The sequence below is a fragment of the Nuphar pumila genome, chromosome 13 (genome assembly GCF_984573655.1).
Source record: "Nuphar pumila chromosome 13, dmNupPumi1.hap1.1, whole genome shotgun sequence".
Classification (NCBI taxonomy): domain Eukaryota; kingdom Viridiplantae; phylum Streptophyta; class Magnoliopsida; order Nymphaeales; family Nymphaeaceae; genus Nuphar; species Nuphar pumila.
The window spans coordinates 81,582,003-81,600,888 of NC_143261.1; the positions used below are offsets into that span (position 1 = coordinate 81,582,003).

Below are 18,886 nucleotides of genomic sequence, written 5' to 3' on the forward strand. Positions count from 1 at the left end.
GCAAGCACGAACCTGTTATGTTAGAATCTCACATCATCAGGCAAAGTCTTCATTGTAGGTCCAAATATAACCTTCTAAACAAGACCCAAAAATGATAAACCTGGAAAACATGGCTCGGGAGTTAAATCAGCAAGTCCATGATAATCAAGGTGAGAGATGAAATTATTTAGTGGAAGATTTTATCTTAAAAGTAGATGATGAAATGCCAAATAATGTCCCCAAAAAATTCATCAAGTTCAATGGGTCAAGAGATTCAAGGACCCATTTGACCATGTTCCTGAATGATTGTTATAAACATAGAAAGAATGACTGAGCCTTGGTTCATTGATTCCCAACAAGCTTAGAGGGTGATTCCCTTGCTTGGTTCTCCACCTTGAACCTCTAGAAAATTCAAAAGTTCAATTATATGATAGATATGATAGACTTATTCCTAGAAAGGTTTAGGTATAACATGGATGCATTTCCTACTATAAGTCATTTATATGACTTGAAGCAAAAGAAAGATGAAAGTGCTCATGATTTCATAAGCAGATTGAGGTTAGTGTGCAATAAGATAAAAGATCCAATAACAGAATCACATGCATTAACCATCATCTTGAAATTTTTTGCATAACCACTGAAAGGACTTTTGGCCTTTAAAGATATTAAGAGCTTCTCTAAGTTAGTTGATCATGCCAGTTGGATTGAGATGGGAATCAAGAGAGGTCTTTGTAATGAAGTGGATAAAATCCAATACACATGCAAGAACACTCTTCAATCAAGTAGAATACTTGATTGAATCACCGATCCACCCACACAAGGGTCTAAAGAATTGTTATTGCATATATTTACTCATGAAAATGAGTTGAGAAACTACAAGGCCTTCAAGGCACAAAGCCACATGGGGAGCAGCCCAAAGTAGCTCTTGGGCTGCTCCCAACGGTCATAAATATGACTGTTGGGAGCAGCTCCAACAACTACTTTGGAGATGCTCCCAATACTTAAAAAGTAAAAAAAGTAAAAAGTGAAAAACAGAAAAAGTAAACAACAAAAAAAAAGAAAAATAGATTGTCAGCCCCTAATGGGCTGATGCCTATTACAGTAAAAATATCGAAATACCCTTGATGGGTATTTCGGTTTACAATTAAGTACATATACGTATATGTATATGTATATATATACACATACATATGTATATATATATATATATATATATATATATATATATATATATATATATATATCTTAACACCCCCCTCAAACTCATGGGACAACCATCGAGAGCTATGTCACAGGGATTCGGCTAGCAGGGTGCCGCACCCGCGTCGACGCGACTCGACGCGGGTGCAGGTGCGGGTGCGGCACCGGGTGCGGTCATCCCGATCCTGGGTGCGTTGACCGCACCCAGGGTCATTTCGGTCTATTTTTGTTTGGATTTTTTTTTTTAAAAAAAATTGCCCTACGAAATGGGCTCCGGAATTTTTTTTAAAAAAAATCTGCTGATAGTTGCTTGCTGCTGCTGCTCTTGTTTTATAAAGGGGCACTTGTGTCAACATCTGACGAGCTTTGTTAGCATCCCATGCTATTCCTACCTCCAAACAATTAATTCCCAGCGTTGGAAAACATACTGTTAACTTCCTCCATAATAAATGATAATGGTGGTGGTAGAGCATTGGTGGCTATTAGTATTCACTTTTCTCCTGACGAGATGGGTGCTCTAGCCGTAGCCTTGTGTAGACCTCTCTTTTTCACATGTCAAATCCAATAAATTTCTTTTAGCTGTCATTTGTGTGCAACTGTATATAAAATGAAATTTGAAGAACCCTAGGCAGTGGTGTGGCAGTGTCACCGTAGGCCTCGTGAAGACTCTCTCTCCAACAAACCACATTAAACCTTTCGCTTATATTTTTTTTCGTGAAGACCAGGGAGTTTTAGACATGATTGAATCATGACAGTCAGCAGAACGTAGCAGGCTGGGTCGATCAGACTACCAATCCTTTCGGTTCATCAATTTTGTCCCGTTGAGCCAAAGTACACAACAAGCAGAACGTGGGTAACAAGTCTTCAAACAAACACACCAGCAAAAAAAACTGGACCCCGACCCGCGTCGAGGGAACCCCCGACCCCCTTCTATATATATATTTACATTTTTGCCCCTACCGCACCCCCCGCACCCGGGTTTTTTGGAAGTGCCGAATCCCCGCACCCGCACCCGCACCCGCATCCATGTGACATAGATCGAGAGTTTGTCAAGTAGGAAGTGGAATCTGGGTGACGATAACGCTTTGGTGAAGAAATCCGCGAGTTGGTATTCTGATGGAACATAAGGCAATGTGATAGTCTTCCGCAGAAACTCTTCACGAACGTAGTGGCAATCCATCTCAATGTGTTTCGTTCTCTCGTGAAATGTATGATTTCTTGCAATGTATACAGCGCTCTTGTTGTCACAACACAATTTTGAAGGTTCTGCAGTATGAACCCCCAAGTCTTTAAGAAGTTGTCTCAACCAAACTAACTCAAATGTAGTGGTCGCCATGGCACGATACTCAGCTTCAGTGGAGGAGAGTGACACCTTCTGCTGCTTTTTGTATCGCCATGAAATTAGTCACCTACAAATACACATAAACCAGTGGTTGAACGTCTAACATTGACATCCCTTCCCCAATCAGAATATACAATGACTTCTAGTGAAGAAGAGGATGATAAAAACAAGCCAAGATTAATAGATTTTTTAATATATCTAACAATTTTCATTACAGTGCTCATATGCACTATAGTGGGAGCATGCTGAAATTGACTAGCAGAATGAATAGCATGGGATATATCAGGGCGGGTAATAGAAAGATAAGATAAAACCCCAATCATCTGTCTGTAGGGCGTTGGATCTTGCAAGGGCTCTCCATAATCTTTTTTCATTTTGGCATTTATGACTTCTGGAGTGTCGACCAATTTTTCATCCGAGAGTCCTGATCTTTCAATGATCTGTGCAACATATTTAGTCTGTGACAAAAAATAACTACGATGTGTGTAAGCAACTTCTATTCCAAGAAAGTATCGTAAAAAATCAAGATTTGTCATATCAAAGTTGGTTTTAAGCACATCTTTGATATGATTAATTCCCTGCTTATCATCTCCTGTGATTATCATATCATCTACATACAGTAGTAAAATCACCATTCCTGTATTAGAAGACTTAACAAACAATGCAGTATCAGTAAAACAGGATTTAAAATGAAGTTGTGTCATCACATCACTGAACCTATCATACCAAGCCTTTGGAGTTTGTTTTAGGCTATACAAGGCCTTACGTAATTGGAGAGTCTCCCCATGTGCTAAAGTCAGGCCAGGTGGAAGATCTATGTACACTTCTTCATCTAGATTACTATTTAAAAATGCATTTTTGACGTTCATTTTAAATATAGGCCATTTCCTAATTGATGCTATAGCAATGAGAGTTCTAACAGTAGTCATGCGAGCAACTGGGGCAAATGTCTCATCATAGTCAATCCCATATTCTTGACTATATCCCTTTGCCACTAACCTAGCCTTATATTTTTTAATGTTTCATCGTACTTAGTTTTAACCTTGTAAACCCATCTGCATCCTATAGTTTTTCTTCCTTTAGGTAATGTTTGAATTTCTCAAGTTTTTGCTCTTTCTAATGCTTCTAACTCATCGTTCATGACCTTAACTCATTCATGATGATGCTTAGCCTCATGATATGATTGAGGTTCAACATACGAGTGAATAACCATTAGGCAAGATCTATACTTTGGTTCAAAGGAATCGTATGAAACAAATCTACTAGGAGCTTTTGAAATTCTTATAGATTTTCTAAGGCTAGAAGGGTCTTCTTCTTAGCTTTGAGAGTATCTTTCTAAAGCACATGGTGGATGACCTTCAGTACGTCGAGCATAGGTTTGTAAATTATCGTGAGATAGGTCTATATTGTCAAGACTTCTACTCACATTCTCATTTGCCTCGTGTATGACTCAACTTTCATGAATATTTTCACATTTATCATTGACTAGATAAAAAATGAACTAATAGTCACAACTCTCTTGGATATTATCCTTGAAAAATCTTTTTCCATTTTTGAGAAACGTAACATTTCGAGAAACATACAATTTGTTTCTTTCAATGTCATAACATATATATCCTTTTTGGTTTTCGGCATAACCCCAAAACACACAAGGAATTGCTTTAGGAGATAGTTTATCATTTATGTTAGTAAGAACAAAACATTTGCACCCGAATACCCTCAACCTTTTGTAATCGGGAGACGTTTTATAAAGCTTTTCAATATTTTTTGAGGGCATTCTATTTATTAAATAGACCGTCGTAAGAGCGGCTTCGGCCCAAAAAACTTTGGGAACATTTCTAGATACTAGAAGTGCTCTAGTGGTTTCAATAATGTGTCTATGCTTTCTTTTGGCAAGCCCATTTTATTAAGGGGTGTACGAACACAATTTTTGATGTATAATCCTATTTAAGTCAAGATAATTTTCAAATTCTTTTGACATAAATTCTCCTCCGGAATCAGTTCTAAAGATTTGAATATTGGTTTTAAATTGATTTTGTATATGACTATGATTTTTTTAAAACAATCAAATACTTTCGATTTGTGTTTTAAAAAGAATATTCAAGTGTCTACTGCAATCGTCCACAAACACAACATAATAAGAAACACCTCCTTTGGATACGACCGGTGCGGGTCCCCATCATGGTTGCCAGTTGAGAAAGCGGGAGCGGGAGTGGGAAGTGAGGCACTTTCAAAATTTTAGGAAGCGGGAAGCGTGGGACCACTTAGGAGCGAATCGGGAAGCGTGGAAGCGAGGGGGAAACGAAAAAATAAAAATAAAAAATAAAAAATACAAAAAATTGGAAAAAATGGGGGAAGCGCGGGGAAGCGTGATGGGAAGCGCACTTCCCCTTTTACCTAGGCGCTTCCGGTAACTCTGGTCCCATACATCCGAATGCACTAATTCAAATGGATTCTTAGTTATAAGATGTTTTATTTCAAAAGGTAAAGACTTCATTTTGCCAAAAATGCAATCTTCACGTACAAAATTTTTCCTTTTACAATTTGAAAGAAATGAAAACAATTGTGATTTGGCCACACTAGGATGCCCTAGTCTTTTGTGCCAAATTTCTATATCTTTTTTTTTCATAAAATTACAAAAAAGTTGTTTTGTCAATTCAAGATTGTCCATAACATAGAGGTCTCCTCTTCTATGGCCTTGCTCAATCGGCTTTCCAGACTAGAGATCCTATATTAGACAATCATTAGATGAGAAAACTATTTTGCAACTATAGTCTGCAATTTGAGAAACATATAAGAGGTTTAAGTTCAATTTTGGTACTACTCTAATATTGGGTATGTGAAAGATAGGTGTTTTTTGATAAATACCAAAACTTTTGACTTTCAAAGATGTGCCATCGGCAGTAGAAACACAAGAATCATTTGAGTTAAACTTGCATTCGGTCAATATGGACTCATTAGGGGTCATATGAAATGAAGCACCGGAGTCTAGGATCCAAGAGGTCTTACCATGGTTGTCACTTGTCGATATGACCGCTTCCGAATAAGGAGATTGAGATTTAAGCATAGGTTGCAACACCTTCATTAATTGAGCTAAGGAGAGCGAACCAATGCATTTGGAGTCGTCAACTTCACTTCTTTCAACCGAAGCCACTCTTTTGTCTTCTTTATAATCCTCCTTCTTTCTTTTGGGACAAAAATGTTTGATATGTCTTGGTTCATAGCAATGATAGCAAATACTTTTTTCACCTTTTTTTGAATCATGATCACATCTCTTTTCATAGTTGTTGGGGTTTCTACCATTCTCATTTCTTATAAAATGAGGTGGTTTATATCTTTTCGTATGATTTCCGGGCTTTGACATAGCAAGCACATATTCTTCATTCTTAGAAGCGGACGGTCTTTTCAATCTATTTTCTTCCATAGTTAATTCTTCAAGTGTCTCAACTATGGAAGAAACCCCTCTTCTACGAAGAAGAGCGGGTTTAGTTCCTTCAAATTCGGGCCTAAGCCTATTTATGAATTGATTCCGCTTTAATTTGATTTTCGCGGAGCTCAACATTTTGTGGGCAATGCACTTTGGCTCAAGAAGAGCCAATTCATCCCAAAGGAGAGAGAGTGCATTGTAGTACTCTCTTATGCTCATGTCCCCTTCAATCATTGTCCTCACTTTATTTTGGACATTATAAATATGCGCAATATCCTTAAGACTATACATGTCTTTAAGGTATTTTCATGCATCACTAGCGAAGTCAAACTTTGCCAAACTAGAACATTTGTGAATGTCCACACTATTGATGAGTCATTCGATAATTTTAGAATGACCCATCCTCCATTCTTTCCATCTTTTCTCGTATTCGGAAATGACTTTAGTCATTTCCTCTCCTTGAAGCACAACTTTCTTGATCCATCTTGGTGAGTTGGAGTTGTGGTTCCGGAATGATGCTCATAACATATCCCCAAAGTTTCTTACCTTTGAGGTTGTTCTCCATGGCGACGACCCACATCATGTAGTTGGAGCCATTGAGCTTGAAGGAGAGATCAATCTTTTGTTCTCCTTCCATTTAATCACTCACAAGAGGATAAACGAAAAGAAAACAACAATATATAATTACTAAACTAGCGATATTAAGAAGAAGAGCATACACAAGGCTCTGATACCATGTAATGAAATATGCGGAAAACCAAAGAGTGCGATACCATGTAATGAAATATGTGGAAAACCAAAGAGTGCGATAAACACTTACAATATCCACCAATGAACAAACAAAAGGGGTAACACCCAAACCCACAAAGAGACAACACAACATAAAAATATAAATGTCTCTTATTGAAAAGAGAGAGAACTCTCAAGAGTGAAAAATACAAGAGGGGTTCACCCCTATATATACACAAAGAAGGAGAGGAGGGATGGCCTTAAGGCCTTAAAAGAAGAGCCACCTAGGGGGCTCCCCATGGAATCATTGGGAGCCCCCAATGGTCACAAATGTGACCGTTGGGGGCCCCATCGACTCCATGGTGGGGCCCCATATGTGAACAAAAAATAAAAAGAAAAAAGTGCAAAAATAATTACAAAAATAAAAGGAAAATAACAAGTACCCCTATCGGGTACTTGTGAAATGACTAAAATACCCCGATTGGGTATATTAGACAATATATATATATATATATATATATTACATGTATTTTAACAATTTTTTACATCTAACTGACTAATTTTCCATTTGTTCATGATTGCAAGAGATAAGATAACCCGGATGGTACCCATTTGCACTACTGGACTGAAAGTTTCATCAAAATCTAAGCCGTGCTCTTGGGTATATCCTTTTTCAACAAGCCGCACTTTATACCTTTCTATGCTTCCATCTGCCTTATATTTAATTTTGTATACCCAGCATCTTCCTACAACATTCTTGTATTTTGGATGTGGAACTACCTCCCAGGTGTTACACTCATGAAGAACTGAGATTTCTTCATTCATTGCCTCAATCCAACGATGATTTTTGGCAGCTTCATAACGAGTCTTTGGCTCGTCCTTAGACAATATATTTGTTACAAAAGTTTGGAACTCTGCAGAATAACTAACCCATTTTTCTGGAGGGTGCCTCACACGCGTAGATCTTTTGGGCTGATCATGGGCAGTTGATGTTATTGTTCCATATGTTGATGTACGATTCAGGGCTGGTTCAGATTCTGAGGATTCAGGAGCTTGTTGTATTTCTTGTTCAGACATGGGTTGAACATATGATGAGGTTACTTGCTGCTGAGATACTAAATCTGGCCTGTCATTCACCTTCTCTCTTCTGACATAAACTTGTGGAAAGAACAAAAATTTGTTGATGTACTTATTTGAATGAACTTGCTGAGCAAGCAGCATTAACTTTGATGACTCAAGACTAACACCCTTTGATTGATTTTCATCAGATGTTATTCACCTAGTGGCTGGCCAATAGAAACCAGTGTTGTTCACACTATTTGTTTGAGACTGCACTTCTGACAACTGATCATTCTCTTGAAAGATAACATGTCTAGAGATAACCAATCTTTGAGTGACTGAATTGACATTCTTGTTCTCTTGGGGACAACTTATTGTACAAGGAATTATCAATGTGAACAAAACACTTGCTACCAAACACACGCATCAAGGAATAATCAGGATGTTTGCCAAATAAAAGATAATATGACGACCATCCTCCTAAATTAGAGAGGCATACGATTAAGGCACGACACAGCTGTATGAAGGGCTTCTGCCCATAAGTCCTTTCTCACTTTTGACTCTTTTAGTATAGTCAAAGCAGTCTCTATTATGTGTTTATACTTTCTCTTTGCTGTTCTATTTTGCTGAGATGTTTTTGGGCACGGGATTTCACGCAAAATACCATTCTCATGTAGCAAATTAGAGAAAGCTACAGACATATTCACCCTCACCATCACTACGGAAACGAATGATTTTACGATGAAGCTGAGTTTTAACATAGACCTTGAATTTTTTAAAGTTTTCAAACACTTGATCTTTACTTTTAAGAAATTAGATCCAAGTGTATTTAGTGAAGTCATCAATGAATATGACATAGTAACGAGATTTAGACATAGACAGTTACGGGGCTGGGCCCAAACATCAGAATGAATCAATTCAAATGGAAACGAAACTCTTTTATTAACAGAATCAAAAGGTAGAGCATAGCTCTTACATAAACGACAACTGGAACATGAAAACGAAACCTTAGACATCTTATTCTCAAGAGGAACAAGACCTTTATTACATAGAGTTTGAACAAAACCAAAATTGAATGACCTAATCTACGATTCCAAAGCTTGACTTCAGGATGAACTTCATCAACTTCAGATAGAAAAACTGCAGACTTCTACACGAATTATTGACTGGACTTCTTTGAGCTTCGTTAATGATGTATAAACCAGCAAGGATCTCTTTCGTGAGAGAATCCGAACCTGAGTAGGAAGATACTTTGTCTTCCTGTCTCTTGTTTTAGGGTTTTTTTTGCTTCTATAATATAAGCGATAGAAAGAAAAGGGAATATGAATGGGGTATTGAACAAATAAAGAGTCAAGATTCGAAGGGTAAAATAAGTAAGGAGAGAAATAGACCAAAGTAAATCGACCCAACAATGAATAACATAAGGATTTTTAGATTTAAGAAGAATATTAGGGCAAAGAAGAAGAGTATGTTTAGGAGAGAGGAAAGATCGATGGAATATGGGCAAACTTGATTGTTTATCAGCAGTATTAATCTGATCTGCAGGGTCTTATCCTTGCTTAAGCTTTGATACCATGATAAATTCCTCCTCAGAACTCGAGCCCTGATACAAGAGATAGAGAGGAAACAAAAGAGGGAAATAGAAGAAAGAAAAGAGGAAAATACTGGGTCTGATTCACGCCCTTTCCTTTTTATATGTAATACCATTTTACATTACCAAAATACCCCTATTAATAAAAGGGAATTACAATATGCTACATGCCCGTGTAAAACACAATATTTCTAACATTGTTAATATTTAATATGATTCACAAATGTTTGATGCTAATGATGGTACTGTATTATCTAGCAGAAAATCATAGTTGCAGGTGTTAATATACTCATCAGACCCTAAGGATGAACATGCTTTGGATCAAGTTGTTTTGACACAAGAACCTGAATTTTTGGATGTGTGCCATTGTTTTCAATTGTTATTACAAACCTGTCTAAATATTAAAATGTCATATCTAAAAATTTTACTACCTTTTAGCTAATTCCATTCTGCTTCTAATTTGTCCTTTCCTAATTGCTTGGCTTTGCAATGGATCCATCTGTGTAACTTTCTTTGGTTACTACTGTACTTGCAATTTCAGGGGATATATATGAACAAGCTGTTATTCTCAGTGTAAAGACTGAAGATCAAGATGCCTTTGAGAGGGACTTCTTTCAACTTAAACCTTATTATACTGATACAAGGTAGTTTTTTATGCTTTTCCCGTGGTTATCTAATTATAATTTACTTCTCTTATGCTTTTTTACTACTATTCTCATCACTTGTAGTCGCCATAGTTAAGGTACATAGGCCCATATAGTATCTTGGATCTGGACACATTTACTGGGTCCAGACCCATTTTTAGGATCCATTTGTATACATTATATGTATAGAGACTTTGTTTCTTTATTGTACATAAGTGCGGACCACAAAGGTTATCTATGTTTTTTATCTTCATTTTGACCACTGTAGTAGTGCAGGACATTTTTGTCCCATCATTTTATCTATTGTAATAGGTCTATGATATGGTACTCGGACACTCCATTTTGCCCTTTGTACCCGTGCTGACACCCGAACACGCCATTTTACCCTCTGTACATACAAGTTTGTATTCAATTTATAATTATATTTTCAGTTTATAACTTCATATTTTCAGTATAGAATATATATTTTAGATTATATTCAGTTTATTTTAAATTTATTTCATAATGACCTATATCGTTAAAGGTAATTTCTCGGCGAGGATATTTCTCGAAGAGATTTTCAAAAGTTGATAAATCTCGGGAATATCTCAGGAGTTTAAAAAATTGAAAAAATTATAAATAACAACAAAAAAGCTAAGACAATAATAAGTTTTCCATTATTTTTCTTTTAAAAATATAAAGAAACATGTTTTAAAGGTAATAAAATATAAAAGAAACAAAAAATAGGAAATGCAAACATAAAAAAAAGAAATTTTCTTAAAAAATATCACGATATTATCACGATATTTTGTTTCTAGCGATATTTTGAAAATATCGTGATATATTCCCGATATTATCGGTTATCTTGAAATAGCCAATAATATCACAATATTTTCAAAATATTTGCGATATTGGTGATAGTGATTTATTTTTTATTTATGTGATATTTAATATAAATATATATGTAGTCGCGTCCCTGTACCCATATTTTTTTAAATTGTCGTGTCATACCTGTAACGCCCCAAAATCCCCAACTTGTAAATTCTAGGAAAATTTGAAATTTTAATAGTCAATCCTTTTTGAGAGTTAAAACGATGGTTCAACGAAAATAATAGTTGAAAAAAATAAGTCAGCGAATCTTGTAACAAGCAAAATTTTCAACAAACGAATTGGGTCCCCAAATGTCTTCGATTTGGGCCCGCATTTTCATACATCCATTAAAAACCATGAAAATTCAAAACAAAGTTTTATAAAGAAACAGGGTTATACAAAAGTCCTTATACAAAATGTCAAAATTGTGCTTAGGAGCGAACAACAAAGAGTAAATTCTTGATATCATCGCATCATCGCGTCGTCGCTAGCATCAACTTACTCATCACCTGTATCCTATAAAACAGGTCAAACTAATGAAAGACTGGTAGGTGCAACGATTTAGACAAAGAGAACAAGACTTAAGAATATGTATTATCATATTTTCAAAGGGTTGAATCATATGTAATTGCATGAACCGCGAATTGGTATAAGCGCTAGATTGTTTCTAGTTCAAAGAAGTAAAGTGGTCATCATAATCTTGTTTCGGGAGTACTCATAGGCTAAAACGTTGAAACAATTGATATCGTTTGAGGGTTTATTATTTTATGCAAATTGATAACTCGAACGACTAGCTGAGTCCACTCCAAAGGGTACAGTTTCAGAGATTGAAAGAGAATTCTCTAGAGGCAGGAATAAACATGGGATCCATTCGAACTTTTGCAGAAGTTTATGAAACATATCACCTAGGATAATATTTGGTAGTCCTGTCCCCTACCTCCAATGACCGAGGACACCTAGCCATTGTCATTCGAAGAGCGTAGTTGTTAACAACATTGTCCATCCGAGTTTGTACCTCCTATCTTTTTTCTTGACAGAACTAAAGGGTGAATAGGTGTGTCGGGTCTTCTTTTATTTAACAATCTATTCATTATGCTTTAGTCTTTTAAACTGAATTGAACATCTTGCATGTGAAAACGATCATGTATGTTTACGTGGTTTTTCTATAATACGGTGCATTATCATACAATAAGGTTTGTCATAAACCTCAAATTCATTCATCAACGTACGAGCATGTCATGCATGTCTGAGAGTACTACTATGATGAGAGTAAACTGGTTTCTCAGAAAGAAGACCAATCTAAAATTTTAAAAATTCATGATTTTCTAAAACTCAGGTCAGGGGCATATCGAGGTTCTTTTCGGATGCAGAACGGAAGGACTTGACGTAAGTACGAACGAAGTCTACGTAGTTGAAGTCTTGCATTTTATCGGTTCGAAGAGAAGATTTAGTTGCGAATACCTGAGTCGTGTCGGTCTCAACTTATTTAATGTTCGAACCAGGTTGAAATAGTGTTTTGAAGAACATTCCAACACTAGGAGGTTATCCGATCAAAACGGACGCAAAAACTTTGATGCATGTGAGGGCGGGAGCCTTATTTTGTTTACAGGATAAGCAGCGCACGCGTAGGCCGAATGTCTCGAACATGCGAACGTAAAGCATTTGTTTTATTTTACGAAACGTCGGAGGCATGGAAACTTAAAATCTTGCATTAAATCTCTTTTAAAATTGAATTAAAGCAGATGTATGGAAAACTGTGACTTTAAATAAATACACGCATAATTTAAAGTAAGCAAGATGCAAAACTGTGCACTAAATAATTATGTATGTATATGTATAATATACATATATTAAAGCAGCGTCCGCCAAAAGGCTATCGTAAATAAAGAGAAAGTACGCAAAACCACATACTTGAAACAACTATGTAATTTAATAGGACAAGAATATGCAAAATTGTGTATTCTGAATACTTATATATGTATATATATAATACACATATATTAAAATGTCGTACTTGAAACAAATGCATAATTTAAATAGGACAAGAATACGCAAAACTGGGCCAAGTCGGGGCCCAAGGGTTGAGGCGGCTCGGCTAACAAGCCGAGCTGGGCTCAGTTCTTAAAAGGATGAGGGGGGGGGGGGGGGGGATCGAGGGATCCATGACCGAGCCAGGCTCGGTCAAGAACTAATACCGAGCCGGGCTCGATTTGGGAAAACTGAGTCAGCTCGATAACAAATGAACCGAGTTAGGCTTGGTTCCAATCGAGCTTGACTCGGTCCAAGGAGAACATGAAGATCGAGCCGGGCTCGACCCCACCTTACTAACCAAGGACCGAGCTAGGCTTGGTCCCCTTAACAACCAGGGACCGAGCTCAATGCAACAATTGCCCCTTCTGCTTGAGAGGGGGGAGGCACGACGGAACAGAGCCAACAGAATGCCACCATTCTGGTGGCCTTGGTTCCTCGATTGACGCAAACGAGAGGGGAGAGGAGCCGGCGGCCTTGCCACGGCTACCGTGGGCAGCCAAGATGGAAAGAGAGAGGGGTGACAACGGGGGAGGGGCGTCAACCACTCCTCCCGACTGTCCCACCAAAAACAGAGGAGAGGGTGTTGGGCACCCTCCTTCCTGGTGAGCTAGAGCCACTGCTGCTGGTGGCTCTGGTTGTCAATGGGGTTAGCGGAGGGGCGAGGGCAGGGGAGTGGTTGAGGGCACTCTGTGCTCGGGTGACCTCCGGCCAACCCATTCGGTTGGCCACCATGGTGGTAGCAGCAGCTGCTGCAGATCTCCGAGAAAAGTAGAGAAGGAAGAAGGCGGTGGGGCATGGGGGCTCACCTGCTCGGCAGTGGTGGCGGCATTGCTCTAGTGGTGCCTCGCCGAGGAGGGGGGTGGCATACAAAGAAGGGGGAGAGAGCAGAGATGGAGAGGGATCTGAGAGTGAGGGGGAGAGAGAGGGCAAAAGCGGTAAGAGGGAGAGAGAGATTGTCGGGGGGGGGGGTTAAATAAGGGAAATCAACATAGAGAGAGAGGCGATCGGTGTTGGATATGGGTTGGATCCAACCCAATCCAAGAGTGTGAGAGAGTGTTTGGACCTGGGTTGGATCCAATACCAAGTTCAACCCCAAAAATAAGAGAGGGGGTCTGTTGGTGTCAGATTTGGGCTGGGTCCATTTGGACCCAACTCCATTTATAGTATATATATAGTGTGCGTGTTTGTGGATTGGATTTAGATTCCAAAAAAATCCTTTTCAAACTTTATTTAAGGTTAAGTGTATTGAGTCGAGATTGGATTGGATCTGATTTGGATCCAATTTCAATTTTAAAGTGAGTGTTGCGTTCTTTGTTGGTTTGGGTCCGAAGGAACCCAAAATCATAATTCTCTCATGTGAGATCCAACTTGGGTCTTGTTTGGATCTCGGATCCAAACACAAACATTCATCTACATCTGTATATATATAATTCTCCATTTATGGATCTTTATTTGGGTCCATATTGTTTCTGGGATTGAATCTTATCTTTGACGGATCTAATCTCATGCCTTAAAGGTTTTGAGTGTCCCGAATCTCCTTAGAGATCCGGCTCTGAATAATTCTGAACCCGGACTTGGTCCTTTAAATGGATCCGAGTCCTTGTTATAAAGCTCTACAAGTTCGGATCTATACTGGAGCCAAACATATTAAATTAAGAGATTTTGTGAACCCCATAATTGACAAATGTAGCACTGGGACTGGGTTTCATGGGTGTCGATCCTTGTGGATCTCCTATCGAGATCCAGATCCGTAAAGAGTTTGTTCAAGCTATATACCTTTTTAACATCCAAAAGTTTCATCAATTTATTCCCGGTTGACGAATTTCTCATAAAAATACCAGGAATACTCTCATATCATTTTTGAAAATTCTAGAAAATTTGTGGACTTTACAGTACCCTCCGTACCCATACCCATACTTGCACCCGCACCCAGGTGACATGGGGTCTATGTAAAGACCCCATTTAGTACTGTTCATATATCTATAAAGGATGAGCTCTCTCTCTCTCTACTATGCTGTGCTGGAACTCATTAATGCTTAAGAGCACATGGCTAATCTCTCTTAATCTTAGTGTTCGTAGGCAGGAAGTGCATGTTGTCATTTATTTATTTTAGATGTGTTACCTAGCATCAATGCCTATGTTGCGAAAAGTTGCAAGAATAAGAATATTTGGCTTGTACTATTGCTCTGGCACAGAAATAGCATACTATGATATAAGAAGGAAATTTGGCTGGAAGGGAATGTCTTATGGAATTTGTTTTGTTATTGCAAGTTTATTCAAACTACAGGTCTCAGTGCCATAAAAATGTTCATGTACTTCTTTCCCTTTGTTTGTGTGTGTGTGGGTGTGGAACTTGGTGGGTTCTGCAGGTAATTGTTTTTCTTTTGGTAAAAGACAATACTTCTACCCAAGAAAAAAAAAGCCCGGATGTTGCTTAGTTGTTTTCTCTTAAAGTTTATAGTTTTGTTTGCTTTTTCTTTTTCATTTTAAACATGGATGCAGCTAGACCTTTTTATGACTGTTGTTTCGCTCATTATGGAATTTGTTTTGTTATTGCAAGTTTATTCAAACTACAGGTCTCAGTGCCATAAAAATGTTCATGTACTTCTTTCCCTTTGTTTGTGTGTGTGTGGGTGTGGAACTTGGTGGGTTCTGCAGGTAATTGTTTTTCTTTTGGTAAAAGACAATACTTCTACCCAAGAAAAAAAAAGCCCGGATGTTGCTTAGTTGTTTTCTCTTAAAGTTTATAGTTATGTTTGCTTTTTCTTTTTCATTTTAAACATGGATGTAGCTAGACCTTTTTATGACTGTTGTTTCGCTCATTAGTTTATAGTTCTATTTACTTTTTCTGTGTCACTTTAAACATTGATGTGGCTGTAATTTTTATCATTTCTTTTTTCTATACACCGTGATTGTTATTATGCACATTACTATCACTATAAAATGGGTATTTGATAGATGAAAAGGGAAGATAAATGGGTTATGTACTTGGGATATGTGACATATGCCTTAGTTTGTGGTTGAAAACAAACTCTGCCAGATAATTTTTCTTTGCTTTTCCTCTTCTTCTTCCGTTTACCTCAAGTTTTTCAAGTGGGAACTTGATGTTTTTCTCGGTGCAGTGGCCTTATCCCTCCATCACCTGAGGAGTATTCAATCTTGGGCCTTAATCTTCTAAGGCTTCTGGTACAGAACAGGATAGCAGAATTCCACACCGAACTGGAGCTTCTTCCTGCTAGTGCACTGGAGAACCCTTGCATTAAGCATGCTGTGGAGCTTGAGCAGTCTTTTATGGAGGGAGCCTACAATCGTGTGCTGATTGCTAGGCAGACTGTTCCACACAGCAGTTACGTCTATTACATGGATCTCCTTGCAAAGACAGTCCGGTAGCACATTCTGTTTAATACCTGATAAGCTACTTTGAAAGTTGAAATGGGAATAAGCTTGGTCCTAATGTTCATTTATTTTCATTTTTCCATTTATAGTGATGAAATAGCAGGATGCAGTGAAAAAGCATATGATTACTTAACCATTGGTGATGCTAAGCAGATGCTGATGTTCTCTTCTGAGCAAGAACTGTTAGAATATATTACAGAGGTAAAAGTTATTAAATCATAAAATGAGCCATGAATTTGTTTATTTTCTCTTGAAATTATTTTTCTTTCATTTATATGAGTTCCTCCATACTGCTGATGTCATGGCTAAGTGAGGCTTGAGCTAATTAAGCTGGTTTTGGGGGATTTCAGTTAGATCATGTATTATCCCAGTGCGACCTGGATTACCTAACTTTTTGTGATGGTGGACTCTCCATGTGGTGCTTTACACTGGTTGGCACCGCCAAAGCCATTTTATTGGTTTGATTAAAGTTGTAAGTACTTTTATTGTGGGAGGATTCTAACGAACATCTAGAAATAATAACAGTAGCAACCGATATAATGCAATGCCTTGGTATCTGAGAAATATTAGGTAAAAGAATAGAAGAATGGTAATATGGTTACCCGGATAGAGTTCAAAAGTCAAATCTATTTCATGTTGCCAGTTGTACAAATCAAGGGAATGTTTGGAACTGTTACAACAAATGGAGTTTTTTGTTTTTGTTTTATTTTTCTGTGGGAGGGGGTGTTTCTGGTATATATTTTCAGGTGGCAGTAGATATCTTTCAGGGGCATAGTTTTCAAACTCGAAAGATGGGCCAGCGAACCACTTTTCAAAAAAATATGATCAAAATGGAAGGGGTTTCCTGTCCTTAATTATTGTGGAAAGGGGGGGGGGGGGGGGGGGGGGTAGGGGGAGACAAGGAAAGGGGATTGATGTTGTGGAGGATGGTGAATTAGTGATGTCAGTGACAATTTGCCGGTCCTATTTGCGGAAGGGGGATGGGAGAGATGAAGGGGATTGATTATGTGGAAGGTGGTGATGTTGCTAGTGACACTAGGATAACTGGGTATTTACAAGACCTATAGAGGTGTAAATTATATGAATCTGGGTTGAATATCTGGCGAACCCAAATCTCTTTAATTTGATTCTGTTAACCGTCTTGGGTCTGACTGGTTAATCAAGTCTGATCTGGTTTTGTGATTTCACATTCAAATCAAATACAAATTCTCGATCCAACTCAACTTACGGATAAACTTGTATTTGATTAAAATAATAGTTGTAATCATGGTGACAAATATCAGCAATATTTTGAAAATTTGCAAAAAAAAAAACATGAGATATATCACCAGACATTTTTTTTTAAATTAAATTAAATTATTTTTCTTTGTAAACATTAATTAAAAATTGTTTTTATTTTCAATTCAAAATTTTCCTTTTTTGCCAAAAAAATGCGGGATTTAATTTGTTTTTTCAAGATTTCAAGAGACTTTGGCTGCCGATATTTACCTAAAAGCCGGTTTGTCACTATGGCTATAATCGAATCAGGATTTGTTTAAGGGTCTCTTTGTCTGTCCCCAAATCCAACTCCAAATCTGCTTAGGTTGCATCTGATTGTGTTAACCCAAGTATGAGACACAGATTAATGAATGAAGAACTCTTGTTTAAGTGGTGGTGGATTCTAATTCCTGGAAAGGATGATAGGTGGAAATTATAATGGCTAAATATGGCTTGGTTGGTTGGCCAAAACAATGGAAGGAATCAAACTAGATGGAAGTATGGATCACCTATTCGAGAAGAGATGTCAACTGGCCTGACATGGATTCGTTCTGCTTATGGTCCTGATGTCATAGAAAAAGTGTAATATTTCTGTATATGTTTCATTCAGGAAGATTTTAAGGCACAGTCAGATATTCTTTATTAGATTGTAAAAATCTGCCACTATCCATTTTTGATGAATGCCGATCCATGTTGTGTCATTTTGGCCTTCCTGATTTGAAGGCCACCACTAGGTCTGACCTAGAATCTCAGAATCATGTAAAACCAGGGTTTTCTTTCCCTATATCAAACATTTGTTACTTTTCATTACTGAAATTTCTTGATTGTTTATATGTTTATTTAAAATCCATTTGATACTAAGTTGAAAATTATCATGTTAAAATGGGAATCCATCGAACTCCTTTGGAGTGGGTCGCATTTACATTCTATGACATTGAAGCATCAACCTGACTTCAATAGTTAACATTGTGCTGTCATGCTGCTTGTTTGCAGGAACATCCAGAATGGGAGGTAAGAAACGGTTGTGTGTTTTTCCAGAAGACTAAGGAATCAACACCTTGCAAGGAGATTCCATCTTTGCAGCTAATTAATCAGACTCTCACCTATGCAAGAGAACTGGAGCGTATCGTATAATGGTGGTCAGACATGCCCAAACCGTGTGTGACGGCGGTTATGCTTTTCTCTTCCCCTACTTTCTTTCCACCGGAACTAAAAGGGAAGGAAATGTAAAACGTGGATGCACAACTGTTGGGTAATGTTGGTCATTGAAGCATTGCCTTTCATTTCTTTCATCCTCTTGTTGTTTTCACTGTTATGCGTACTTTTTTTTGGTAGGCAATGTTATGGATACTTGACATGGTAAAAAAACAGGATTTTTAGAA

General features: G+C 37.7%; 1 protein-coding gene across 2 annotated transcripts in view; it reads left to right on the plus strand.

The window, feature by feature from the left end:
- LOC149818880 (26S proteasome non-ATPase regulatory subunit 8 homolog A-like) overlaps nt 1–18,886 on the plus strand; it is a 34,113-nt gene extending 15,227 nt beyond the window's left edge. For both annotated transcript variants that reach the window (XM_089985748.1, XM_089985749.1), the window contains 4 exons: nt 9,869–9,971; nt 15,974–16,237; nt 16,337–16,448; nt 18,498–18,886. In XM_089985748.1, the coding sequence (XP_089841874.1) occupies nt 9,869–9,971; nt 15,974–16,237; nt 16,337–16,448; nt 18,498–18,638 (620 nt within the window). In that variant the 3' untranslated portion in view covers nt 18,639–18,886. The remainder of the gene's footprint in view (nt 1–9,868; nt 9,972–15,973; nt 16,238–16,336; nt 16,449–18,497) is intronic.